Here is a 19,028-nt window from a genome sequence, read left to right as displayed (position 1 = left end):
TTTCCTCTCACTAGCACATCTGCCTACAAAACTCTTAGTTAGCCTTCTATATCCAGCTCAAATGCCATTTCTTCCTTTTAATTTTCACGGACACTTGCCCTCTTCCTCCTCTTGGGTGGGAGTAAATGTTTCTTCATTCAAGTGGAAATTCAGGCATTTAGTGGTTGAACTCCATAGGGTATGGAAAGGAGTCTGGACCCTGGAATCAGACCTAGTCTGACTCTTGTCTTTACTGGCTATCAACTTGGACAATTAAGTCTCTGAGATTTAGTTTCCTCATTTGTAAAATGGAAAGGTTGCAAAGATTGATTTTAATATGGAAAATGCTTAGAACAGCTCTGGGCATCTACTAAATATGTGATAAAGGCTCATTTACATACCGCTTTGTCCTATTACAGTTATTTAGATGTCTGCTTCCCCTGCTAGATGGTGAATTCTGTAAGAACAGGAGTCATGTCTTCTTTTTATCTCACTTTTATTCTGCTTTGGTTTCTATTCTCATGAAATTTCACATTACTCTTCTTTCCCAATTATGATTCCTTCTTTCAAGAACTTAATTTTTTTTTTCAGTATCCCCATAACAAAAATGGGAGCCCAACTGTTTATACATGTTGAATTAAAATAAAGCAAAAAAAAAAAAAATAGTTCCAGTGATAACAGTTTAAAGAAAGATATTATTAGAGTTGTTTCATTTCTACTTTGTGTATCTCTATACTACTGTTTGTTTTAGCATATTAGATATTTTTGTTGATGTCAGCTAAAAAGAAAAATAAGATAATAATCTAGAATTGATGCTAAATTGACTATAGATAAAAGGCGTAGGTCTTTTTAAATGCTTATTTTTGAGAGAGACAGAAAAAGAGAGAGCATGAGTGGGGGAGGGGCAGAGAGAGACAGAGACACAGAATGCAAAGCAAGCTCCAGGCTCTGAGCGGTCAGCACAGAGCCGGACGCAGGGCTCGAACTCATGAACCACAAGATCATGGCCTGAGCCAAAGTCGGATGCCTAACACTGAGCCACCCAGGTGTAAAAGGCATAGGTCTTAATGTTAGTCAGTAAAGTAAAATGTCTTGAATGAAGCTGCATGAGTTATGATTTTTATTTCTCTTGATATCTAATGGCAGTTCTGACATAATAAAATTAAATTCTCCTGGTTTTTTGACATCTAGTACTATGAAAAAGTCTCAAATATTGCCTTTCAGTTTTGCTAGCCTGAAGGAGAAGAGTTGATTGTAAAACAAAACAAAAGCAGCTCACCTATTTTTGTTGCACTGTAAATATTTTCTATTGGAAATACAATTCCTAATCCATATAGCAGGACTTTCGCCAATGCTGGGATAAGCTGAGTAGTTGTTACTAAAATATTCACACAATTCGTCCTATGAGAACAGAAAGTAAAAAAAAAAGAAAAAAAAAAGAAAAAAAAAGAAAGGAAGAAAAAAAAAGACTGTTGAAAATGAATTTCCAAAATGGACAAACACGAGCAAAGGCTGTTTTCCAGCAAAAGCACCACGGGGTGACTTGGGGACAGCAGCCTACCGGGAGTGAATGAGCGTGAGTGCTTTCAGGGCCAGTGTCAACCAGGAGTCCGTCAGGGCTTCAATCTCAGCCCTCAGCTGCAGCCAGGCTTCCCTCTTGGTGGGACCAAGCAGACCTGTGGATTTAAAAGCACACGAATTCCCTCCTTACCAAAGTTCCTATTCAGCGTTATAAATAATCAACGTTTAATACTACTCCTAATATCTTCTTGAGGCTTTGTAGTATGTGAAGCAATTTTTCACACATGAGCCTCCATTGGTTCCCTACTTGTTTAGCACTGTAGGGAACACCTACTGATTTTGCATTTCTAGCTTGCATTGCCCTGGTTATAGAAGTCATCTCTTTTTGAGGAGTCTGCTCACACCATTCCTCTAACCATGGAGTTTGGGCAGAGCCAACCCCCCTCTGGCTCCCAGGGTAGGTGTATGACCGTGGCTTGGCCAGTGCAAGTGAGTCTGGGAACCTTTGCCGAATCTATTGGGAAAGATCTATTTCTACCCAACAGAGGTGCTAAGCTCATAGAATAGAAACGTGGATCTATCACTGGTCACCTATGCCACCTTTTGGGAGGGACTGACCTAGAACAGGCAAGAGATTCCAGATGTCGTCTTTAGAGCATGTAGATTTAGCCATGCTGCAAAACACCACCACCCCTAAACTTTTAATTAAGTCAACATATTCCCTTGTATGCTAATGTCATTCTGAAGCACAATCAAAAGATGAGAACTAACACAAACATCTACCCCATTGAAGGATAATATTCCTGTCACTAAATCACAGCACGATAATCACCCGGTTAGATGAAACTGCTCCAAAAAAGCTATTACATCCCAAAAAGTGTGATGTGAAAGTGAGTCGTACTTTGAGAATTTTAGCCAGACTAGCTTAATAATCCAGTAAGATATTGGCGATAGCTACTTGCCTCCAACATTATTTTTGTAGGTATTGTAGATCTCTTTTACTCGTCTGTAGCGGAAAGCCAACTTTCTCATCCAGTCTACACCACCCCGCACACCAGTTGCCAAGCACAAGTTAGCACTGGTTGCTGCAGCAGGAAAGCCATCTGTTCCAAAGTTATATGTGCTATTTAGATGCAAGAAAAGCCCAAAGTTAACCAGACAGAAAGTTCATCTTAATTAGCCTAGCAATTAAACTGTAAAATGGAGAAAATCACTTCACATTTCAACATGCTCACCTCAGGTCTTGCCCGTTATCATCTGAAGACACATCATCTATATGAACTTGGTCACATTCCTAAAATGCAATTAAAAATGATACGTGTTCATTTTCGAGAAGCACCTTTTTTTTTTTTTTTTTTGAAAAACCACACACAGCTGTTTAAAAAGACCCCACAACTTTAATTGGTCCGTCTCTCAACAATGTCAATCAGTAGGTGTCAGTCTTGTGAAAAGCTGATATTTTTACCTACTCCAGGCCCTCTCTTGACATAAAAAAATGAGCAATGCCATTAAGGACTACTGTTATTCAGCTTCAGAAAATATATTCTTGTGTTTAGAAAGGAAAGGGATTGAAAACAATTAGCATGTGTGTTCCATAAACCTCCGGTACCTGAAGACATCATGCTGCTCAAAGCTGATTCAGTCAGTGCCTGAGCATAACTGAAACCAGACATGTCGGTAAATGTTACATGCTAGAAAAATTAAACCTGATGCTAACTGCCAATGAAATTATGACCTCTGATTGCTGTTGAGCCACACACCAACAGAGCCTGAGGCCAGTGCACTGAGGAGCCCAGACGAAAAAATCTGGTACTGGTTTACCATTGATTTGAGAGATGTGAGTTTTATTCTGTGTGTGTGTGTGTGTGTGTGTGTGCATGTGTGTGTGCGTAGGAGGAAGAAAGCATGGGAGACTTAAAAACCCAAATAAAAACAATCAAACCATGTGGTAGTTTGCACTTTTTTTTTTTACTGTTTTATTATTATATAAGTGTTGGATTTATTAATTTATTATAGAATAATGTTATTTGAACAGACCTGATGTTTAAAGCCCAAACCGCGTGTAAACTGTTTAGAATAGGAGGCTGTGATTTTGAGCTAAAGCTCCACTAGACTGAGTTGATGTTCATGCACCTGTCTGCATCCACGAACCCCTACATCTTATGGCTACATCCCCAGTCCCTAGCACAGTCGAGTGAAAAGCAGACACTCAATAAACATTTGTTGCCAAAGGAAGGCGTACGAATTTGGAGGCCGACAACGAGGTCTCCCCTCCAGAAACAAGTCACCCACAGTGGGCAATGCTTTAATATTTCAGTTACGATTCTTTGCAGTCAGGCTCCAAATACCCCAGAGGTCTTTATTATACTTCTTGTCATTAAAAGTGTTAGTTTAAAAATATTATTAAAAGATCTCCAGGCATGTATCCTGTATTTTAAAAGGTTCTTCTGATTAAAGCTCTGGTTGTATTTCCTATTTAACTTGATAAAATCTAGCCTGTCCCTATAGTGCTTGACATTCAGTTTGGAACAATGATGACATACATCAAGTGCCACAGTAAGACAAGGTGTATTTTTATGTTGCGGGTCCCTTCTGAACAAATTCTTTTCTCTCCACGGATTTGTGAGGAAGGGGGCAGGAGATAGAAGTGGAAAGAAACTCAAACCAGCTGTTGCTTAACAGAATTAAAATCGTGACCCCCCAACCCCTTCTCCAAAGCATCTATTTTCCAGGCAACCCTCTCCCAGCAAGCAGCAAGTTCCAAGGAGGAAAAGACTTTGACCTTGTAACCCCCCTCTGCTCTCCCGAGGTCCATAACCTCAGATAAGAAAGAGGAAAAGCAAGTCCAGGAGGCCTCACATGTGGACTGTGAATTTAACATTTAAAAAACAGATCATTCCTGGAATACATGTTTGGGGACTTCTCAGAGTTATTAATTCAATCATATTTCAGAAGATGAATGACAGTAGTGGTTTTTCAACCCTGTACTCATCCCGGGTTTAAAGAGTGACGAAATCATGAGTAGACATTTCTGCCATTTATCTAGCCGAAATACATTTTTTCTGTGTTGTTGGTAAACAACTCTTTTAGGGTGCACGGTGAGTGTACAAAACAAACAAAAAAAGCAAAACCAAAAAGTGTACCCCCCCCCCAAAACAAAAACAAAACAAAACCAGAAAAACCCCAAAGCCTGAATGCCACGGTGGAGGATTTTTCTCTTTGGGGAGAAAACAGGAGGTTGAAGGTGAGTGAGTACAAGGGAAAAGGCTACCTTATAAAGGATTTAATTCAAGGAATCAAAGCTGACTTAAAGTTAGTTAACTCTAGGGGCGGGAAGAATTCCTTCCAAAGGCAGGGCGTTAAGAGGCTTTTCTTAAATGCAAGCAGTTGTAAATCTCCATGACCATGGAGAAGTCAGTTATCTTCCAATGACTGTTAATGACTCCACTGTTGCTATTGTCCCCCCACATCCTGTATTTGTTTTCTCCCGCCAGCTTTACCCAGGTCTTTTTGTTCCCAGGGCTGAGGCCCTCATCTGAACTGCTGTTCAATATCTTGGTTAGCTCTCACTGAGTGTCAACAGCTCCAAGCTTCTACCTGCAGACCCTAAACTCGCTTCACAGAGATCTGATCAACTCCAGTGTGGTGGCAACAAGGAAATCTTCATTCTTTATCAGGAGGGTTTTTTGTAGAATGATTTTAATGGAAACAGAGGCAAACATCAGGAGCGTTTTTTTAAAGGGCCTCATTAGCACCCCCAGGAATAGAAAGAAATCATTAAAATGTCCCTGTAAAATATGTTTTGCGAATTGTTCATTTCACCTAACAATAGAAAAATACCTTACTGCACGAACTTTGTATCGATAAGGTATATATAAGACTTACAGGTAAATATCTGTAAGTCTTTGTATGAGCCTCTACATAATTGTAGAAATATTTGGGGAAATATGCTCTGTATGTTTTTATTTTGATGAAAAATTATGCTATTGCTATTACTATCTTGATGCTTACCTATTACAAATTTTAATTTCTCAAAGAATGGAGAATATAAAAATATGGAAATATCTTAATATACGTGGAATGTGTGAAGCTTTCTAAGTGCATCCACTCTCAAATCAGAAACTGCAGCGCCCCCCATTCCAACATCTGAAATTCTTCTTCCCCTCCCCCATTACGATGAGACTCCCCTCCCCCCACTTTCTGGAAGCCATCTAGCTTTTTGCTTAAGAGCCTAATTTTAGCTTTTCTTTTTTCCGTTCTGGACTTAGTTGTTTTTTAGTTTCTAAATTTGTTTGAAACTCAGAAAATTAGTTATTTGAAGGAGGGGAGCAGGGGTTCCGGACCTACTGAAACACCACCACAACATTAAAAGCCCCCTGGAAGGATCTATAGACACAGAAAACAAGAAAGGAAGCTTCCCATTATTTCCAGGTACCAAGATATATTCCTAAGAACCCTAGTTTACTGCTTAATACACAGAGTGCTGAGCATAAAGAATTCCATGGGAAAATAAGTTTTTACTCCAAAAAGACTGGATGTGCTAAAAAAAATATGTATTTTTGAAATAAACTTCCAAAATGTATATGGTAGGGTTTTAGAGCATCGGAGTCATTACTGAATCCAAGTCTTTGGCCAGCATTCACAAGTCTGAGGGACGTTACTGCCAGTTCAGCCAGTTGAGCACATACGCATTAACCTGTCCTGTTGAGGGTGCAGGTACCCAAGGTACCCCTGTTGTGTTGGGGTATCTCGCGGGGGGCCTCATTTGGGGAGAAGGTAGCAATTCTCATGACCTCTCATAGATTTTGCACTCAACACTCATCTGAGCCGGCTAATGGGTGCCTTAGCTTAGAAAGATCGTCATTTATTCATTCATGTGTCCTATTATTTATAAAGGGGCTACTATGTTCTAGTGCTATTCCAGATGCTAAGGACACAACATTTAACAGACAAAAGTCCGTACCATCTTGGAACTAACATCACAGTGGGGGAAACACCCAAACCAGTAAATATGCAAAATGTACAATGTGTTAGATGGTGATAACTGCTAAGGAGAAAAAGTATAGCAGGCAAGGGAATGATGCAGTGCTGTGTGGGGTCTCCGGAATGGCCTTGCAGGCCAAGGAAAGAGCATGTTCAAAGGCCCCGAGGCAGCAGAACCCTGGTGTGCTGGAGGATGTGGCAGGAGGAAGGCACAAGTGAAGAGGGAACATAAGGCAGGCTGAGGGCAAAGTATAAGCTAGCACCGCACCCCTTCCTCCCAGGCGGGATATGTGTGATATTCCTCAGACACTCTCGGCTGCCCAAGAACAGGGGAAAGGACAAAAGCAAATGGCTGACTGATAGAGATCACAGTCATGCAGGACAGGAGTCTCCTTCAGTTTACAGAAAACTTAGTTAACGGCAAGAAAAAGGCAACCTTACCCATAGACTAATCTCTATAGACTATAGAAACCTAAAGTCTATTTCCTGGAGCCCTAACATCACCCTTATGAAGATGTAAGGGGGTTTAAGTGTAAGGGGGTAAAGCAATCAGGTTATGTGGGAAACAAAGGCAAATGAAAAATTAAATTCCCTTACTGCCTACAGCCCAGTGACAAGTCCTTGAAACAGGCAGAGTGACCTCCCTCTAGAAGCTCAGCTGCCTCAATGATGACACTTTGCTACGGGCAAAAGGGAATCTTGGCTTAACAGCATCCTGACCCCCCTGGATCCTGTGAGTCTCCTTAGACACATAAAAATTCCTTTGGAGGGGTGCCTGGGTGGCTCAGTTGGTTAAGTGACGGACTTCGGCTCAGGTCGTGATCTTGCAGTTTGTGAGTTCGAGCCCCGTGTCGCGCTCTGTGCTGACAGCTCAGAGTCTGGAGCCTGCTTCAGATTCTATGTCTCCCCCCTCTCTACCCCTCCCCTGCTCACATTCTGTGTCTGTCTCTCAATAATAAATAAACATTAAAAAATATTTTTTTAAAAATTCCTTTGGAAATTTCCTTTATCTCTACCCACCTCCCCTAAGATATATGTCGGTAATCACACTCTAGGCTTATGGCTCCCTGTTATACATCTGAAGGGTCTCATGACTGAGGTTTTACTAAACAGTAATAAATGATGTTTTCCTAACCACAGGTACCCCCTTTAAGGTCCTGAAAACCTTGCTTCCAAAATACCTTAGAGACTTACTTTATCCCTAACCCCCTCCCCACCTGAAGGTATATAATCAGTTACCTGTCACAACCCCCGTGCAGCTCTTCCTGACCACGGGTCCTATCTCTGTGCTTTAATAAAATCATCTTTTTGCACTAAAGATGTCTTCAAGAATTCTTTTCTTTGGCCATCAGCTCTGAACCCCACCATCATCCCCCAAACCCCATCATTCAAGGAGGAAGTCAGGCAGGAAGAGTTACAAGGGCTAGCAGGTGACAGCAAGGAGTTGGCTTTGGAAGCAGCATCCAGTCATCAGCCCCAGCCCTCAAGGCACGTACAGTTCAGCAGGAAAGACAGAAGTTAATTAACTACACACATGATAAATTACAGTTGTAGCAAATGCTGCGGAACCGCCTTGAGGAACATTCAAAGGAACATCCATGCCCCTGCTGAATGGCTGAATTCTATTTAGTCCAGAAGAGCTTCTGAGGTCTGAAAACTCAAACTCTGTTTTCCCAGCTCGGGGAGGGACAGCACCAGGTAAAGAGATACAGGGCGAACTTGCCAGAGATAGTTCGTAGTCACTGAAGCTGGGTAACAGAAACAAAACATAGCTTTGGGATCCCAGACTGTTGATGTCAGACATCTACCTGTGCATGGCGGTGAGGCGGGGTGGGGGGAGGTGGCACTTATTGGGCAAGTTATCCCCTCTCTCTGGGAAATAGTTCCAGACATGCAAGAAAACTCTTGGGGAGCCAGAAAGCAGGTCCCCCTAAGGGAAGGCTATTGGAGATGGCTTGTGTTACCCTCGAAATCATACATTCAAGAATTGCTATGGGAGCTGGCAAGGGATCAAGAGGTGGGAAAAGAGTCATCTTTTGTTCATGGCTTTCCAAAGGGATGTCCAAATCAGCCACATTTGTGCGTAAAGGCTCCGTATCAAGGCAATAGTAGAGGAATATATAGTTAACATTTTCATCGGACCAATTTTCATATACACGCACAGAGCACAAATTCTAAGCAAGAGCCAGGACCAGTGCCAGGCAAAATTGTGACTATCCTTTGCTAGGAATGCTTGACAATTAATTACCGAACTTGGATTACTGCTAAAGCGACGTGAGGTTGGCCTGCCCCTTTTCAGAAATCTTAATGCACAGAGAGGAGACACAATCTGTTGACACTTGATTACCAGAATGTCCTAGTTTGATTCTTTGTATCACTTGAGTATATTCCTCCTTCCCCAAAGTAAAGGCAACCTACTTCAATAAGTCCTTTCTTCTACCTCCATAGAGTTCTTGCGGAGGCTGGCACATGGTTTCCCTCCCTCACAAATATTCGTCCTTCTTGTTGAGTTGAATGAGTGTTGCTGATTTATGGTGAAGGTAGAAGGGTATTTACTGGCGTAACTCATTTCACAGACGCAAAAAATGAAGAGTCAGAGAAGTTATATAACGTAAGCACGGAGACACTACGTCTTTGACCTCCAACTCACCGGCTCTTCCCATGCCCCGCAATTTCACATGATGCAGACCACTGTCCACTCCTCATGGTGGCCGCCATTTGGATCCTTCGTGGCCTATCGGTTGTTTGGAGTGTAGGGACTGCGGCTCCAACACTTACCCTCCCCTTCTCCTGCCCCACTCCTACTGTGCCCAGCGTCTGTCACCACGGCCCCCTCTCCCAGCCTGGAGCTCGGACGGGAGTCCTCCATCCCCCGGGACAAACCCCAGCCCTTCATCTCACCAGTAGGCCGTCAAATGACTGAAATCACCCTGGAAGGAGAGCCACTGAGGCAACTGGGCCTTTGTCAGGGGGTGGGAGTAGGTGGTGAGAGTGTAGGTGTTAGTGTGGCTTTGACACAGCTAGAAGGCTGGAGGCCCAGGAACAAGGATCTGACCAGGGGAGAGGAGGTGAATGAAGGCAGACGGTAACAATCAGAGAGGCACGGGGTTGAGCCCACAGGTGCTAGTCTGCAACCTCCGTTCTCCACAAAAGGTTTCTACAATCATCTTGCAGATAAACACCACCAACCAAAGGACCAGAGTTTACCCTTGCCTAGCTTCCCTTTATGTTCCATGGCCCATGTGCTTCACAGAGGAGTAAGATAAATAAAATTAGCAAGCTTTACTTACTACTGGCCCTCAGCTCGCAGACATCTAAGCACTCGTGGGGCTGGATTATGAAATGCTCACATGGATGGCTGGGGAAAATTGCCAACACATGAAGCAGCTAAGCACCAGTCCTGGTGTTGGGAGTATGAAGAAAGCCACATGGGGTACGATCTCAACAGCCATGCGGCAAAGGCACATTCCCTTTCAGAACTCTGGTCGCACTGTTATTCTGCCTTTTTGGTCCCTTCTGTCATTATTTTTGGCACTGCAACTCAAACTGACCTTTTTCTGATCCGTCATCATCTCTGGCCTTCCAGGGTCGGGCCACAGACATGTTCTTTTGGACCAAGCCCCAGGAATAACTCAGATTTTGTACAGGGGCTCATATGCAAAATATTAAGTTATGGCAGAATTTTTCTACAAATATTTATTCTGCTTTGATACCATAGTGGTTGTACTTTTCCTCCAAGCCTTTCACTTGTGCCATAATTATGTAAAAAAACACCATACCATTCAAGTTAGTTTAGGAAAATTAATAAAAAAAATTAAGACAGTTACAATGGGTCTTATTATCTATGCCAAGCACAGTGATGTAATAACCGGCCTGCTGAGGCACTGTACCTCTGAACTCGACACCAGAAACATAAACTCCAAGTAAACCTACATTCTTTGAATAAATAGACTCTAAGACGACTCTAAGGCAGACTGCACATTGTGAGAGGGAACAATGTAAAAATGTTACAAACACGTCTTTGGAGAAGTTGAGTTATATGAGCCCCAATTCTGCTGACCGAGGCTACATTCACTCCGTTTTCCAAATTTACCGTGAGAAAACTAACCCGAGACTGCCAACTAATTGTTTCAATACCTCCCTTTACAAAGGAAAAATGAAAGGAAAAAAGACATGAGAGAACGGGCTATTTTCATTGTGCCTGTGCGTTGGCGTGCCAATGGAGACCAGCCGGAGTTAGCCACGGCAGAGGAAAGGATCCTTGGGTCCTCTGTCCCCTCCCGTCATCAGGCAATTAACATCCACTGCTCCCACCTCCCCACTGAACAGGATAGATACTCGCTCGGTACCATAGACACCTACAAGTTACTAGAAAGAAGTTTCCCTCTTATTTCTGAACACGAAAATGTTTAACTGTACAGAGTACGGAAGGATTTCCCGTACTTTAGAGACAAACACACAAACTGTCTTGAAAGTTTTATCTTGACAAGTGACCAGGAGTACCTTAGATAGAAAAAAGGGGGAAAAAACCATCCCTTTGTGGATCTGTCCACACTACCCTCTTTCTTTCTAACAGAAAATCTAAAGCGTACAGGTGGCATTACAGGGTGACGAGTATTCGAGTGACAGAGCTTTTAAGGGAGTGATTTCCACAGCGGCTCTTGGAAATAACCCCTGACTCCCTAGATATTTTTATAACTTCTTTGGAAAAAATGAGGTTAAATGATCATCTCTAGAGATTCTCTGTGATTCAGAAGTTCAGGGGGAAGGGGCGGTCCAGGAATATGCCAACGGATGGGAGAGAGGTGAAGAGTGCTGTTTCTCATTCACGGACAACCGCATTGAGTACGTCCGTCTCTGTGGGTTAGGCATTTTGTCCGTGAGTTAGTAAATTTGCAAAAACCAGGTTTTTACTTGCACGATTCTCTCTGCAAAAAGGAGGCTGCCCAATCAGCATACTGTGTATTTAAACTTAGTGATGTGGAATAATATGATTGCAATGTGCTTTTCTAAAGGTGTGTCAAAGCCCGCACTGCACTTTTAAATCGACATAATAAAGAGCTTAAGTGCTGCTGTGCCCTTGTGCCCACCATCAAGGGCTAGATGCGAGCCTGCAGCATGGCCATGTGGAAATGGGGTGTGGTGTGCTATTCGCAGCCCCTCAGTCCCGCGTGTGCAGGTGGTCTGGACCTATCAAGCCTGTCTGGGGAACACCTCACGACCCTCCCATTTCCCTCGCTTTCCCACCACAATGCTTCCTTGCAGAAGAAAAGGGTGCAGGTTACCTGTGGCTAAGGCACAGGAGAAGGAGTTTTTTTGAAATTGGCCTCATTTGGTTTGCCAATTTTGGGAAATGTACATTAAGGAATTAGAACATATCCAGACAAACTCGTCTTTAAATTCTCACTCTAGAATATGCACTCAGCATAGTATAGGCACCAATGCATATTAAAAGTCAATATCTAAATGTCCCTCTATCTGTTTTGACAGGAGGACAAAACTAATAGCAGCCAGTGGGGGAGGGGGGGGGGAGGGAGGAGACCCAATTTCAAATCTCAGAAACTAATAAGGCATTTTAACATCCAATTTTGAGATTTGATAATAAAACACAACTTGTAAAGATACACACTGCTTTTAACTATTGTGTCTTACTTATAAAAACAGTATTTTAATATAGTTAATGTTACAGTATCTTGTAGAGATTATCAGAATGAGACACAGATTTTACTAGAATTCTGTTTCCATTTGCTAGGAGACCTAGGTACTTGTATTTGAAACCCAAGATGCGAATTACAGCAGTTTCAACAAAGGTAAGGCGGCATTAACTATTTCAATCTGGTTCTGTTTAGATAAATATTCACACACTATTTAGAGAATAAAATCTTTACTGAAAGTGCCTGAAGATGGCATATTAAGGCAAAAGATAAAATGAAGCACTCAAGTAATGTTATTTGTAGACGTACAAAGGTATGCTAAATATTTCAGATCACGACATAAAAATTTACAGGAATCTCAAGCTTATGGTTAACAACAAATAAAAAAAGAACATTTAAGAATATTTTTCTATATTAATTTCTTTTCAAACGTGCTCGTTAAAAATAAGATGTCATCAACAGGAATCGCATGAAGAGTTCCTTCTTAGCGAGTGGTGCAGTGTTAATAAATCTGATATGCCAGCTTCACTCTCCCTGCAGCTCCTTCTGTCTCACTATGAATACCTTCTTTACCCCACGACTATATAAAATGTATTTGTCTCTATTCTTACTCTCAATGTTAGCATGAGAAAAAGAGAGGCCAGAAAAGAGAGAGCCAGAAAGAATTGAAAATAAGCTCTTTACAAATAAAACGGGCTAATTTAAAATTGCTCAACACGGAACCAATGGGTTCCTTTAATTGATAACTATGGAATCCATGGCACTTGGTCTAATGACTTCAACACATAATTACTTTTTAAAAAGTTAAGGATGCAGTGAATACTTTATACCGAATGCTGCAAGATCCATTTTTCATGATGTCCTGCGCGTTCTATACCCCTACCCCATGATATTATACACAAGAAGCTTAGGCCCGAATTAAAAGCTTCATTTATGATTCAGCTAATATCAGAAGTTGAGGTGTTTTACAAATTGGTGTGGGAGCCAGTGAAAAGGGTGCACATCTTCAAATACAAAATAGCACTGTGCAATAGTGTCTGATAATATGTTAAACTGCATTATAGTTTTATCCTAAAAATATCATCCATATTTTTAATTGTATCATGTGATTTTTCATGTATTAAAAGATTAAAGGCAGACTTAATTTACGAAATATTTCAGAACTTAAAAAAAAAGAAAACAGCATATATCTAACATAAGTGTCATCCTTTTGAATGGTGAGTCAGAACTTCTCTTACGAATAAGCCTTTGATTTACTGCTGAACTGTTTCCCAATTTTCAATGGGTTTGCTCATCATTTTGCAAACACAATCTGTCACTGGCAACAGTGTTCTTTGTAACTCCTGTTGCCTTTCTTCTAGATTATTCCTGCTGAGACCGTCTCCTGAAGAAGAATTTTTCATAGTGACACCAACCCTCATCTTGCTGTGAATAATCACATTCTCATAAAAATCATTCTTTTTATCCCAAACTTGTTGCCAGAAGCACGGAAAGATACTCCAACTAGGAGCCCTTTTATCCTTTGCTGCAGTCACGTTCTTTAGTCCTCGTTGCCATTTGAGGAAACTGAATCATATACTAATTTATTCACAAAGCCTTTAACTACAAGTTTTAATTTACACAGAATATGTCTGTTTTGATCACACACAAACAAGGAACAAAAGCTGTAATATTAAATAGGTCATGTTTTAGGAGTTTTTTTTTTTTTTTCTGGAGCAATTTTTACTTTAAAATTAAATATTTGCAATAAATATTAGTTCCAGTTTATCACCATTCTGTACCTATCAATTCATCTTCATTTAACTGCAAACCACACATCAGGACAGCTTTTAAAGAGTTACTTGAACGTAATTGGCTTTTTAAGTGACCCTTTTATGCAAGGGTGGGGAGTGAAACTTGAAAGTTTAAAAGAGCTCAATTTAATAATTTAACACATCATACGGACTGATAATTTTATAACAGTAAAAACTCAATTTCATGTAGAGGAATGTGTAGTTCGGAATAACATCCTTAGTTAGTAAGTTGATAAAAATTTTCCAAGCCGATTTCTTTTGCCATGGAGTTATTACTGACTCTGGAGAGAAAAGTATGCAGAAGCGGACAGCGGCACTTAAAAAAAAAAGGGGGTTCTGTGAGCTACTGGAAGGTTCCATGTCACTTGCCTGTTAGCTTCTCACGGGGAAGTGAGGACCTCTCAAGTGCACTTTCTTACTCAAAAGTTCTCTCCTCTCTTCCAAGTATTATGATCTGAAATCCTACCCCCTGAAATCATTCCTTTTGAATTTGCTTTTATAAGACAAAGACTTCAGCTTAGGACTAAATTATTTAAGCCTCATTACTTGGGGGTGAACTGTTCTATCTGGTTGTGGTTTCCTCCAGCATGGGGAGCTCTGGTGTGCCCCAACCACTGGGTGTCAATGCGGGAGGGGGAAGAGTGGGTGCCTGAAAGGAAAACTAAGGAAAATTTTCATCCTTACTCATACTCTCACTCCCTAGAAAACCAGCCCTTTCTTTTTCCATGAATATTTAAAGTAACAGATAATCACGTTTTGGTTGTTCATTATAAATCTGGTTGTTTGTATTATTCAGGAAAATATTATATACCATGAATATAGCATTTATGTTATGTTATATATTAATTGTGGAAATATCTCTAGAAAATATATAGGACACACATTCTCTGTTCTTTTGTTCAGGTTGTCATGCATTCAACTAATGACTGATTGCCTATTTATACACCAGGGATCATACCAGGCACCAAGCATACAAAAATAAAGCAGATACACATATTGCCAGTAAGGCTCGATAGACATCACAGGGCTGGAGAGAGTGGTGGGTGCAGGGGAGGGTCACTATAATTTTCTCCCAGGGAAGGAACTAGAATTCTTACAGAGCTTTGAGAATATGAAATGGAATTCATCATACTGCTGGGACTCTCTTTTCAACCTTCACCTTCAGAACATTTTTCTCAATGTAGGTTTTGCTCTACCTGAAAATACAATTTCCAACATGCGATATAATACATTTCACTTCTGTTTCTGTCCGTCTCTGCCTTTTAGCCAGAAGGTGGTCAATCCGTACTTGGGAAAAACTAAACGGGAAACAATAGATTCCAATGAAGCTGGGCATTCAAGGGCCTCTATAATGACCTTAACCTCGGCTATCCAGGGCCGTGCCCGCCTGTTTACCCCTTGCAGCCCACTGCACATTCTGTGCCGGATCTCTACTCCCCTTTCACAGGCAATAGCCGTGTCTATCGTCTGCTGGCATGCCTCCCCTTTCTCTCTCCTGGCCAAGGCAATTAATTCCTCTGTCAAGCTTTTAGGGTTTTTTGTTTTTTGTTTGTTTTCTTTTATGTTTTCCAACCTCTGATGTATGCTCTGTAACCCACTGAATGACAGTAAGGACAATTATTGAGAGCCTACTATGTTTTAGGTGTTATTTCTAATCCTCCCCAAAGCTCTATCTACTTTTGATGGATAAGGAAATAGATAAGTATACCACCAGATAATAAACTCTTTGAAGGAAGAGAGAACTTCTCATGGGTCTTTTTCTCTCTGTTTTCTAAATAGGACCCTATTTCTGACTATTTCTTTTTGATGTGGACCAAGCACACGGATGACACCGAACAAAACCTTTCCAACGACCCGACTGACAGAATTAGTTATGACAGAATCGATGACCCAACCGAAAGATAAGTGATAATGTTCTGCATTATGTCACAGAAGTGTTAAAAAGTAGTTTTATGAAAAGAAATTTATTTTGTCTGACCATAACACACACCCGTGTAGAAAATTCATGCAAAACAGAAAAGCGTATAAAAGAAAGAAACTTTAGTTCCATCCTTCAGAAGTCACCACTGTTAAATTCTTCCACTGTCCTTCCTGCCCTCCTACTGACTCAACTGTCCAAAGTTCCTCCCGTTCTCCACAGGGCTTACATTTTCATTGGGGGACACACACCCGAAAAGCAGGTACAACCAGATACGTGTTTTGTAGCCTCTTTCCCCTCCACTCAACAATATGTAATAAAGATATTTTTATATTAATTAATCATCTGTGTTATTTTTTAAACTGTCCTAATATTCCATTTTATGCGTGTTTCATATTTCTTTTAACCAGGCAAGGGCTGCTCACTTCCAGCTTTTTTTTTTTTCCCCCTCTGGACCGTTAACTTCAGTGGGGCAACAACTGTCAGTCCTCATTACAATTCTATTTTAAGCGCCTAAAATCATGTTTCCGCATAGCACGGTCATTGCTTAATAAATGTTCAAGCGAGTGACCAGTGTGAAGGATGTGTGTCAACGAGTTTATGACATTCATTTATCTCCTTAGGCTGTATTTTCCTCAACTGATAACTTCTATCACTCAGAGGCTCGTTTACTATACACCTGCTGCTTAGATCACTCTTCTCCAAAGCCCACCCCAGGCAGTTCTGCTGAGCCTTGTTAATTTTTCCATCAGTGTGTGAGTCACCCTCAAATTTCTGAGCAGCACCCGTGCTTGACTCCACCCCCCTCCTCTGGGCTTCCCTGAACTCTAAGCTCCTTGAGAACAGGAATAGCTTTATCTTGTTTGCCATTATCACGAAAAATAGTTTTACAGAATCCATTTGTGTCTTGCCTCAGATATAAAGTTTCAAATATTCTCTTGGATTTGGAGAGAGCCCTTATTGGCAATTGCCGTAAGGACCTTGGCCAATAATGAGGAGGGGCTTCTGCTTAGGACCATTTTAACAGGTATGCGATTATAAGTAGAATGAAATATTCATTTCTGCCAATTGTAATTTAAATATTTTTTGGTATAGTTTAAAGAAAGTAAATGTTATAATTGCTGCTTTAAAAAGAGAAGATATTTGGGGCATCTGAGTGGCTCAGTCGGTTAAGCATCTGATTTGATTTAGGCTCAGGGCATGATCTTATGGTTCCTGAGGTCAAGCCTCGAGTTGGGCTCTGTGCTGACAGCAGGGAGCCTGCTTGAGATTCTCTCTCTCCCTCTCTGCCCCTCCCCCACTTGCACTCTTTCCCTCAAAAGACATAAATGAAATTAAAAAAGAAAATATTTGTGTTTTACCCCAACCCTACATGTTCTTACTACATACGTGCTAAACACGATCTTTCAACTGTTAATTTTCTGAGGTACTGATTTTTTGCTTAACAGATATAGCTGATCTCCAAGTCTAGTAGGGTTGCAATTATGTGTTTAAAACAAACAATTCCCACCAACTGAAGGGATATCTTGCACATAAGAGCTCCCTTTAGCTTTCTGACAAAATGCCAGTACCAGGAGATAATTCTCAGTCAATTATTTTTGAGGCGGTGAACAAATCTGCAAAATAATGTTGATAAAAACATGGCATCCTCTCCCCTGCCCTGACCCTCCACCTGCCTTACAAAGGAGTAGCACACAATTAGCAGTGAGAAGAATCCAGGATTTAGAAAGCGTTTCCTTAGAAATGCTGTTCGCATAGAGGCTCCATTGTAACTGCACTGAAACAGGAGAAGTCCCCAGGGACTGCAACTTAGACACATTTTGGGGAAGTTGAAGTTACAGGCTTTCTCTTGCATTAGTCAATCTAAAAAAAGGAATTCCTCTCTGACTAAACAAACTTCCTATGCAAGTAAATTAGTAAAATCAGACCTCACAAAACAATGACTCTTTCCCCAGATTGAAGATTGGTAAGCACCTGTCAAAATCAAGAATCTGCACGAAAAGCCTGTCTTGTGTGACACCAACAGGTCAATTTCACGGGAGTTTTTAAATAGACTGACAGCCATCCGGCCAACTGCGGGCAAGCTGACGGGGTATTTCTACTCAGGAAGGAGTGGTCCTCCTGTTGACTGAGGTCCAACAAATGGCAGGCACTGGGCTAGAGCTCTAGATTCTGCCATTTCCTAATAAGCCCCCGGGTCATCTCTGAGGCTTGTCAGGTTGACTGTGTGAAGGTCACACATCGGTCGGAAATGAAGACTGAACTCGGGGTCTCTCCATCTCTGAGGCGTTCACTCTTTCCGCAGACCACACCACCTCCCCACAGCTTTGTCCTCCGAGTAGAGAGACTATGGCAAAACCAGGAAGGCCGTTTATGTCATGGGCAGGTTGACCATCAGTTTGCTAGAATCACCACTGTGGCTTCACAGGAGTCATTCCATTTTCTGAATCAGGAATCTTCAATCTATATTCGGATTCTGGGTTTCCAAACAAAAAATTCACAAAGGGACCGCTCCTCTGAGATAACTTTTTTTTATTCAGTGCATTCCTTCTTTGCAAATCTTAACCAACTGCAAGGGCGATGGCTTCAAGCTCAGTTCTCTGGGCTGCAGACCTGCATGCCGACCACTTGCAGGATGTTGTACACTTCAAATCCCACATCTCAAAACCGGATTTAGCCATCTTCCTGCCAAAGCCAGCTAACCGTCCTGGGGTTTTAAACCTCTATCTGATGACTCAAGCCAGAAGGTATGACTCTTGCTTCCCTCCCCGCGACGTTGAACATAATCCCCAGTCTTTCCAAACTACACTCTTAGCTTTCGCATCTGCCCCTGTATTCTGTTCTCGCAGGCAAACCCTGGTGATCTCCCACCTAGATTATTGACGCCCTTGACCTCGCAATGCCATTCATGCCCATGGTAATGCTAAACATTCTGTAACGGTTACCACTGGCATTCCATATGAAATCCAGCTTCCTTAGCAGGGTGTACAAAGCCTTCCGTGACCTGGCTCTAGTCTCCCTTTCTGTCCTCTTACCTCACAACCGCCCTGCATGCACTCTGTGCTTTATACCTACTCGAACTAAGTGCCTAAATGCCACATGCTCTCATGTCAAAGATCACTTCCTTGGGCAATCATTTTTCTGACACACACAGCCCTGGCACCTTGCCCTCAATCTGGG

The 19,028-nt window shown here is 41.6% G+C and overlaps 1 protein-coding gene across 1 annotated transcript in view; it reads right to left on the bottom strand.

Annotated features, from left to right (window-relative positions):
* EYA1 (EYA transcriptional coactivator and phosphatase 1) overlaps window positions 1-19,028 on the bottom strand; it is a 165,093-nt gene that overhangs the window by 23,236 nt on the left and 122,829 nt on the right. The window contains exons 12-15 of the mRNA XM_049633285.1: window positions 2,736-2,794; window positions 2,463-2,623; window positions 1,541-1,655; window positions 1,259-1,380 (exon numbers count right to left, since the gene is read on the bottom strand). Of these exons, the coding sequence (XP_049489242.1) occupies window positions 1,259-1,380; window positions 1,541-1,655; window positions 2,463-2,623; window positions 2,736-2,794 (457 nt within the window). The remainder of the gene's footprint in view (window positions 1-1,258; window positions 1,381-1,540; window positions 1,656-2,462; window positions 2,624-2,735; window positions 2,795-19,028) is intronic.

Source organism: Panthera uncia, chromosome F2 (genome assembly GCF_023721935.1).
Source record: "Panthera uncia isolate 11264 chromosome F2, Puncia_PCG_1.0, whole genome shotgun sequence".
NCBI classification, from domain to species: Eukaryota; Metazoa; Chordata; class Mammalia; order Carnivora; family Felidae; genus Panthera; species Panthera uncia.
The sequence above is the reverse complement of the archived record's forward strand: the minus strand, read 5'-3'. Positions and strand labels throughout refer to the sequence as shown.